Genomic DNA, 9,183 nt, shown 5'->3' with positions numbered 1-9,183 from the left:
ACGAAGTATTTTAAAATTTGCTTAAATGAAGGGAAAGAGTAATAGTAAAAAAAAAATGATGGTTGTGGGTCGAGTTGAGCCGTGTATCGTGCCGAGCCCGCGTGTCTTGGCCTGATTGTGCCCAACACATGCCAAGCTCACTAGGTATACATGGGCCGGATAAAAAAAAAGTAAAAAAATGCGGCCCAAACATAATTCAAGCCCATGTTCCTTCGTGTCCGGTCGGATCGTGCCTTCGTGTCTAATCCTAATTATATTTCACTCAATTTAGAGTAGTTTGCAAAAAGTGTTGTTGATTTCTATGTTTTCGGGCCACAAAATCAAACAATGCAAGTTCTTAATTAACGCGGGTACGCAATAAGGTGGGTGTAAAAACATTCATTTTGGAGCACAAAATAATTAAGAAGCGAAAATGAAAACTGACCTGCCTATACTGATAGGGTTGTCAAATCAGGGTATTGGATCGGTTATAAACGTTCCGGGTACGTTGAAAACGGTTAATGTCGGGTCAATATTTCCATTCGGATCGATTCGGATTGGTTCGAATAACTTTGATTCGGATGAAGTCGAGTCATAAAAGGTTTCGGGTATAACTAGGTTTCGGTTCGGGTCAATCTAGGGTTCGGTTGGAACTGGTTGGATTTAAAATTGTTTTAATTGTATCAGTTTGATTTGGTTTGGATTGAGTTTGGTTGGTGCATATCGGATACGGGTACAATTTTGACTGTCTTACTTCGGATCAGATGTGTCTCGGATTCGGGTTAATTACAGATTGAGTTTGTGGTTCAAGTTTAGATCGATTTAACTTTGTACTTTTGTGTTTGATGAATTGAGTAGCTCCCGAGTTCGCAATAAAATTCACATCACTTAGTTATTCTAAGACTTCATGGAAAACAAAGATTTTTGAAACTTCTATTACCCTGTCTCCAAATTATCCGATACGAAAAGGACATAGAATAAATTTTCATATATATATCGAGATACATTTACATAATAAATAGTTTAATTCAGTTAACTTGAGTCAGATTAATAACGAGTAATTTGGATAGGTTTGGGGTTAAATCGGATATATGTTATCTTGGATGGCTTTCGTTTGTCGGGTTAACTCGAGTTGGGTTATTTTTTAATATCGGATTAAACGGGTCGGACTGCCAACAATTCGGCTGAATCTGGATTTCGGTCAGAACACACAGGATTATATAAATCAGATATCGGGTTAATCCGATCAAGTCGATTGCGTGGGATTTTTATCGGGTTAAACCAGTTTTCGGATTGCTATCGGAACGGATGCAAATCAGGTTACAACTCTCTTCGGGTATCTAACGGTTGTGGTTCGGGTTCGTGTCTTGAATTCATGGGTTAAATCGAATTTCGGGTCAACGACGGATTGACTCGGGTCAGTTTTGAGATCATAGTTTCTTGGATGAATGTCTGTTTATTTGTTCAGTTTCTCGAATCGGGTCACTTTTGACAGTCATACCTATACATAGAGGGGCCCAACCTACCTCTAAGAGTCAAGACCCATTTTAAAAGAAACTTTGTGAATAATATATTGAAATTTTGAAATTATGGTTTGATATAAAATTAAGGATAATAATAGATTTTCTTTTAATTTCGTGAATGAACCACAAGTGCAATATAAGTTATATAATTAGCGAAGAGGAAATTCAAACTTGAAACTTGTTTTACATAAACCTTCAGTCTTAACCGCTAGCTCTCAAATTTATCAAAATAAACCTTGTAGACTTTGAACAAATCCATCGATATAGGATTCCTCAAGCCCTTCCTCTAATAAAAGGTTTCTCCATTTAGTATGGTTAGCTCTCACCTCTCTCCCTACTATGCTCTCTTGCTCCATTACCACCTCTATTGCTTTAAAAACATCTTGTTTGGTAAACAAACCATCATTTTCTCCCTTGTCTACTTCAACCCCAACTTTCAAATCGAGACTCATCATTCTTGCATTGATAAATTGATCTACTGCTTGAGGTATCAACACTATTTGACACTCACTTAACATAGCTTCTGATAAAGATCCCGCGCCACAATGAGTCACGAAACACCCTACGGAAGGATGGTGTAACATCAATTGTTGTTGCACCCAACCACCATCAATTATTCCTCGCCCTTTAATTCTTTCTGAGTATCCTTCTGGTAAGGCTTGTTCAATTGTTTCATATCCGCTAGGTGGTCGTAATGCAGCTAAAAATGGCCTACCTGGAAGTATGAAAAGAGAACATTTTTATCAACAAAAAAGAACAATTGCTTAGTTAATTTAAAATTTTATAGGAATAGATTATCACGGATTTACACTACAAGAATTTGTATTTTTAATAACAACCTAATTACGAATTGAAGGGTTAAAAATTTCGTCACAAAAACCTTTTGCGATGGGGCTAACAACCAAACAAAGACGGGAACGACTGTCGCAAATGTCTTTTACGATGGGATTTTTCATTAACGACAGTCCCCTTTTATGACGGGTTCGCGACAAGAAATCTCGTCATTAATCAACGACTATTGGCCTTTAGCGACGGGATTTCCCGTCGTTAATGGTACAATTTCTTGTAGTGTTATATTTACAAGTGGTGCATGTACAATAAATATTATACAACACGGTAAAAACAAACTCAAAATGCTTAATACTTACCCTTATATATGTAAAAGTTATCTTTTTAGTGATGGAATTTTTCATTTTAATAAAAGTTATTTCTTCAAAATCATATAAATTAATAATTAAACCTTTTAAAATATTTTTCTATCGATCAATTTTTTCTTTTATAAATAAAAATTATAAAAAATTAGGTAAAGGTTATAAAAAAAGAAAAGTCGGGTAAAACTCATCGTGGTGTACGATAACACAAGGTGAAAATTTTATTGTTTTAAATTATACTCTCTGCGTTCCTTAATACTCGCACCGTTTTTCTTTTCGGGTTGTCCTTTAATACTTGCACCGCTTCTATAAATGGAAATCTTTACCAATATTATATCATTTCTCACACTTACCTACTACCCCACCTACACCCCTACTCCCTACAAAAATCATTTAAAAATCCACACCTCCCACTCACCACTCCCTACCCTTACACATTTCCCATTAACAATATTAAAAAAATACCCCACTATCAACTAACATCCATCAAATTAATAAATCAATTCAAATAATTTAAACTCCGCACCGATCAAATCGGTGCGAGTATTAAGGGACGGAGGGAGTACAACGTATACGTTGACATATTGGTATGAATTAGGAAAAATGGCCTCCATTTGTTGAAAATGTAGATATTTTTTAAGGATAAGTCACACTTTTTTATATTTGATAAATAAATAAAATGCGGCTTTTAATTAATTACGGACAAAAAAAATGGCTATGTCATACTACGTACCAGTGAGTTCAAGCCCCAAAATAAGCTCTTGAAATTGATCTTTGTCAAGAACACATTCACTTCCAAGTGCACAATACACGAGTGTACCATTACCAAAACCCTTCAGCCAACAATCGAAGGAGTCATCGAGCTTCGACGATGGCGGTTTAGGCACCATAGGTCCCGTTAGATATACAGGTTTATTCCCATAATGCTTCTCAACATAATCACAGTAATCCCCTTCCATCTCCCTACTAGTCTTGAAACAAACAACATCACATTCTTTAAAACTCCTTACATTCTTTTCCATAAACGGCAACCCTCCAAAGTCCCTCGAACATAGATCTCCGAATTCACGGGCCTCGTGGGCCCGTAATCTTATATCGGAGCATGGAAAACCCGGTGGTGGGTCTACTAGGTCGGCCTCGTTGAAGCGATAGTTATCTGGCACGTTACGAGCCGGTGGGCTAAGATAAGCAAAAGCGACGGCGTAAACGGTCGAAAAGTATACTGACTTCACAGAGTGCTTTCGAGCCACATCCGGCAACCACTCAGTTAAGTCAAAAAAGATGAAGTCGGGCTTAAGAAGAGCAAGTTGCGAATCAATAACGGGCCGAGTAAGGTTCATGGCGTCCATAATGAGAGGTCGGGCTGAGGCCGGCACGTCATTGGTTGTTTCGGCCCCTAAAGGCAGCCCGTCGATAGGCGGGACACTAATAGGGATGAAGGTAATGAGGTTGGGATGGTGGTTATGGGTGGACAATTTAGGGAGTGTTTTGGTAGGGTGGAAAAATGAGATTTTGTGACCTCTTTCGGCAAATTTGTTAGCTAAATGGAGAAAAGAGGTAAAGTGTCCAAAAGCAAACCAAGGGTACATTGCTATGTGCAAACTCTTGCTTTTGTTATTGTTGGACATTTTGTTTTCTGTCTTTTGCAACATTAATTTGACTCTTAAGTAATAACAAGTTATTAAAAGATATATATAGCCCTTTTGTAAGAAAAAATAAAATTGATAAAGTTTTAATATATTTTGAATTCAAACTCCTATGCAGCTCATGTGACAATAACAGGAAAATCTTACTAAAATATGCAAACCAGAATAATTGATGGCAAGGCACAAACCTAAGCACTGACGTAGTCACCCATTAACGTATTCTAGATAGTAGTCAAATGAAATTATGAAACTATTAGTTGTTTGTTGACTTCAAAAAAGTACCAAAGTCGCAAGGTGGTCCAAGTCTAAGTCTATTCTAGAAGATTTCATCGTATAAATAATTATATTACCGTAAAGATGGTAGTGGATCATGTCGGATCGTGTCTCGAGTCGAGTTCTTGTGTTTAATTTGGGTGTGAACAGATCCGACCCACTAGTTTTTTGTGTCGTGACAAAAGTTTCAAAAGGATGGTCCAAGCCTAGCCCAAGCACACACTCCCTCTTGGCGTTGTGGTGTCATACTTATGTGCATAAGCTAACTTTACTTTATTTGACGTGATTTGTCGTGATGTGTCTTCTCGTACTTTGTTTAAAAAATTGTTACGAGGACGATCCACAACTTTGTGCTTATGTTGTGCCAAACTTTATTCGTGTTGAGCCTTATCGTGCTTTGTGACATGCAGCCCGACCCGGCCAGTGTCATCTTTATATTGCACACCATTTCTATGTATTGTATCCCCTTGGCTCCCTCAAACCTTGATATTAATTGGAGAGGGAATAATTTCTCCAAAGGCAAGCTCGGCTTAGTTTTAAGAGTTTATAAATGGTACAAATCGAAAACAATTAATGACAATGTGGTTTAGATGCAGTTACACTAAAATGGCCAAAAGACATTTTACTATTCGTTAAAAAGCATTCCATAGAAATGACAAAGTACAACACTTGAAATAAGACCAATTTATAAAACAAGAGGCATTAACTGTGAAGCTAGAGTGGAATACATGCAATTGTACGTAACAGGTTCGATGAAGCAACCTTTGTATATGAAAAAAAACACGTTGACTTGATACCAAAATGTTTATGCAATCAATTGTCGTAAACTCTGAATGAAGCTACTAATATAAGAATCTTCAACACCTTCCCTTAAAACAAATTCTCTCCATTTAGCATGACTAGCCCTTACCTCTTTCCCTACTTCACTATCTTCTTCCATCACCAAGGAGACCGCCTTACAGACGGCCTCCTTAGTGAACAAACCATCATTATCTTTCTCAACCTCGACACCTATCTTCAAATCTAATGTCATCTGCCTCGCATTGATGAACTGGTCGACTGCTTGAGGCATGAACACCACTTGACATTCGCTTACCATAGCTTCGGAAATAGATCCAACCCCACAATGAGTTATGAAACATCCCACGGATGGATGTTGTAAGATCAGTTGTTGTTGAACCCAACCACCGTGTATGATCCCCCTTCCTTTAATTCTGTCTGCAAACCCTTCTGGCAAAGCCGACTCTATTGTTTCGTGATTCATTGCTGGTTTTAAGGCCGCCAAAAATGGCCTTCCTGCAAAGGTAATGATATTTATAGCCCATTACATATTTACATTCCTGCAAACTAATGCATATTACTTGCTACACATCACACAAATTTTGTTTATTTGTCTAGGGAAATTGGTTTTTCGCTAACCGATTTTAGTATCTTGGTTTATGCTTAATTGTTTAGGGTATCAAACACGCATATAAAAAGTACATCACCAATTCTTAGATGGACCTAATCCATCAAAATTTATTTTCAACAATTTGTTTCTAAATTATTTTGGCATATTTATAGGTTATTAGGAAAATAATATCAAATTGGTATCGTTAATACAAATTGCGTTTGAATGATGTGATTTTAAATCAAGTTTTACTTTAAAAAAAAAGGATTACTTTGATTCAAAAAAATGATTGCTTTATATAAGAAAATCGGTGTTTAATTTATTATAGTCATTATATATTATGTAAAAGGATTGGTAGAAAAACTACTTCGTACTGACTTTAGATCCACTCTAATAGAGTATTATGGATCAGGTACACGCAATAACCCATAAAACATTTGTAATCAAAATTTCCCCAATAACCATTTGTTTTACTAGCTTGCTCAAAAAGTCAAAAGTTTTAGTTTTCTTAATATTAATGTTACCTAACATCTTTAATTAATTCTTTATACACACTACTGGTCTACTGTACATAATTAAGTACGAGTATGTAACAAATACTAGCAGACGAGTGTAGCCAAGGCGCAATAGGCCCAACGCACATAGCGCATACTTATATGCTAGCCAAACAGGCAAACTAGCTAAGCGAACCAACTACGCCACTAGGCCCACTACGGTCTATGGAGTACTCTGTAAGTCTTCATGACGAGGGCGGAGAGGTTTGTCTTAGAGATGTGTTTCCAAACACATATTCGAGGGCTATGCGGTAATTTCACTATTATTTTGAAAACTTTTGAGTACCATATTTGAGAAATGAACACCATTTTGAACTTCCGAGTACCATTTTTGGACTTCTGAGTATTATTTTTTGTCTGATATGTTTTGACAAAAATATATCTGAGATTGGAATATAGTTCTTCTGTACTGGCACATGAATACATGATTGTCTCACCACAATTGAGCCTCCCAACAATGTTAAATTAACATTAGAACATCAATAATAGAGGTATCTGTTATTTGCCCACTCTTAATCTCTCTCTTCATCTATATCCTTTCTTAAATTCTTAATACTCCCTCTATATTTTAAAAAGAGATACATTTTCTTTAAACGGTTGTATTTTAAAAAAGAGATACACTTTTCTTTCTTGACATGTTTTGGTACCCACTTCCATTATAATATTTCTCTCTTTCTTGTGGTTCTTACACTTACTTACATCATCTTTTTACTATGATAAATAATTCACCTACTACCCCGCTTTCATCTTATTTTAATAAATTTAACTCACTCTCCTAAAACTATGTGCCGATTAATATGTATATTTTTTAAAAATACAGAGGGAGTAAGAGTTATATATAAAAATTAAAATAAAATAAAATTAAGAAATAGAGTATCTCTTATTTACTCCCTCTTAAGTAGTTTTTACTCCCTCTTAACTCTTAAATACCTTTTATACTTTTTAAAATATGGAAGAAGTATATTTTTTTTACATGTTTTTTTTAATAACTAAAATGTGAAAAGCATATACAATAATCCTACAATCATGCACATCACCACCCCTCTTGTTTCTAAGAGTTATCGGATATTTAAACGATGTCTTAATCAACCTCTAAATAAAACATAATTAAGAGTTAACTCTTTTTTTCTTATTAAGTGCTAACTCTTAAATATTTTTCTCTCTTTAAGAATGTGCTAGTATTGATGCTCTTAGGATACTCTTCCCACGAGCAGAACACCTAGATAACAACAATAATGCAATAAACAGAGTAAAAAACGAGATTGGACATACCTGTGAGCTCAAGTCCAAGAAGAAGCTCTTGAAATTGGTTTAATTTTAGAGAACATTCACTTCCAAGAGCACAATATACAACACTAGAAGTACCAAAACCCTTAAGCCAATCATCAAAACACTCATCAAGTTTCGAAGATGGCGGTTTAGGGACCATTGGCCCTGCTAGTAGCACAGGCTTACCAAAAATATCCTCAAAATATTTACAATAAGCCCCTTCCATCTCCTCACAAGTCTTGACTCCAAAAGCATCGCATTCTCGAAACGATACACCTAGCCTTTCAGCCAATGTTAAACCTCCTAGTCCAAATTCCGTCTTACCTAAACCCGACATGATAGCAGCCTCTTGGGGCTGCATCTTGATTAGCTGTGAAGGGAAATCCGGAGGTGGCGTCAATAGTTCGGCTGCTGTGGGGTGGTAGCCAGCTACCTTTTTGTAAGGAGCAAGATAAGCGTACCTTGTTATGTATGCGGTTATATAGTGTACGGCTTTGAACCCGTGTTTTCGGGCTAGTTCAGGCATCCAACAGGTGAAGTCATAGAAGACGACATCGGGCTTGAGTCGGACCAAATGGGCTTCTATGGTGTCACGAGTCATGTCCATGGCAGTCATGATGAGGGGACCACCCGAGGCGGGGACATCGTTGGTGGTCTCCGCCCCGGGAGGAAGCCCGTCCACCGGTGGGACGGGGATGGGGATGAAGGTAAGGTGGTCAGGGTAGTGGTTTTGAGAAGCTAATTTTGATTGTGTTTTGGGAGGGATAAAATAGGAGACGTGATGACCTCTTTCAGCAAGTTTGTTGGCTAAGCGGAGGAATGAGGTTAGGTGGCCTAGTGCAAACCATGGATAAAATGCTACTTTAAGAACAGGGGAAGAGTCTTTGTTTTGTGACATCTTGATTGCCAAATTTCTGTTTAATGTTACTTTGAAGTTTAGCCGCAATATATATAACTAATACGAAGTATTACTTAGGTCAAAACTAAATTTGAACCTTAGATAGACACAATGTCGGCAATAAACCAATCAAGTATTGAGACTATTGGCCTAGTTGAGACAATATATAGTAGTTTCAACTTTCAAATCATTCATCCACATTTATAATATGTACTCCCTCCGTTTCTTTTTGTTGTATCCGTTTCCTTTTTAGTCGTTTCATAATGTTGTATCCACTTAGAATCTTTTCTATTTTTGGATATATATTTTTTCCTAAAATACCCTTACATTTCAATCTAATTACCATAATACCTAAAGATTCTACCCATATTCCCACCTAATTTTCCCCACCCATAATATTTAATCAATTTATTTTCCCAAAAATAATTATTTAATTCATATTACCTTCCCATCACTTTCACTCTCTCTCCTCCCTCATATTTTCACTCTCTCTCCCTCCT

General features: G+C 36.6%; 2 protein-coding genes across 2 annotated transcripts; both read right to left on the bottom strand.

Annotated features, from left to right (window-relative positions):
- Positions 1-1,584: 1,584 nt before the first annotated feature.
- On the bottom strand, positions 1,585-4,401 carry LOC110778581 (cyanidin 3-O-galactoside 2''-O-xylosyltransferase FGGT1). The gene is made up of 2 exons (XM_021983130.2): positions 3,387-4,401; positions 1,585-2,217 (listed from the first exon to the last, which is right to left on the bottom strand). The coding sequence occupies exons 1-2, from the start codon at positions 4,303-4,305 to the stop codon at positions 1,727-1,729; spliced, it is 1,410 nt and encodes a 469-aa protein (XP_021838822.2). The 5' UTR covers positions 4,306-4,401; the 3' UTR covers positions 1,585-1,726.
- A 778-nt stretch (positions 4,402-5,179) lies between these two features.
- On the bottom strand, positions 5,180-8,848 carry LOC110778564 (cyanidin 3-O-galactoside 2''-O-xylosyltransferase FGGT1). Its single transcript, XM_021983116.2, has 2 exons — positions 7,789-8,848; positions 5,180-5,868 (listed from the first exon to the last, which is right to left on the bottom strand). Exons 1-2 carry the CDS (start codon positions 8,681-8,683, stop codon positions 5,378-5,380), a joined length of 1,386 nt encoding a protein of 461 aa, XP_021838808.2. The 5' UTR covers positions 8,684-8,848; the 3' UTR covers positions 5,180-5,377.
- Positions 8,849-9,183: the final 335 nt, after the last annotated feature.

This window comes from Spinacia oleracea, chromosome 6, assembly GCF_020520425.1.
Source record: "Spinacia oleracea cultivar Varoflay chromosome 6, BTI_SOV_V1, whole genome shotgun sequence".
NCBI lineage: Eukaryota > Viridiplantae > Streptophyta > Magnoliopsida > Caryophyllales > Amaranthaceae > Spinacia > Spinacia oleracea.
This window is presented reverse-complemented; position numbering and strand designations above follow the sequence as displayed.

Coding starts and splice junctions, on each gene's coding strand:
- LOC110778581 (XM_021983130.2), bottom strand. CDS start 4,305: ATGTTGCAAAAGACAGAAAACAAAATGTCCAACAATAACAAAAGCAAG. Junction 2,218..3,386: donor TTTGGGGCTTGAACTCACTG/GTACGTAGTATG, acceptor TCATACTTCCAG/GTAGGCCATTTTTAGCTGCA.
- LOC110778564 (XM_021983116.2), bottom strand. CDS start 8,683: ATGTCACAAAACAAAGACTCTTCCCCTGTTCTTAAAGTAGCATTTTAT. Junction 5,869..7,788: donor TCTTGGACTTGAGCTCACAG/GTATGTCCAATC, acceptor TTACCTTTGCAG/GAAGGCCATTTTTGGCGGCC.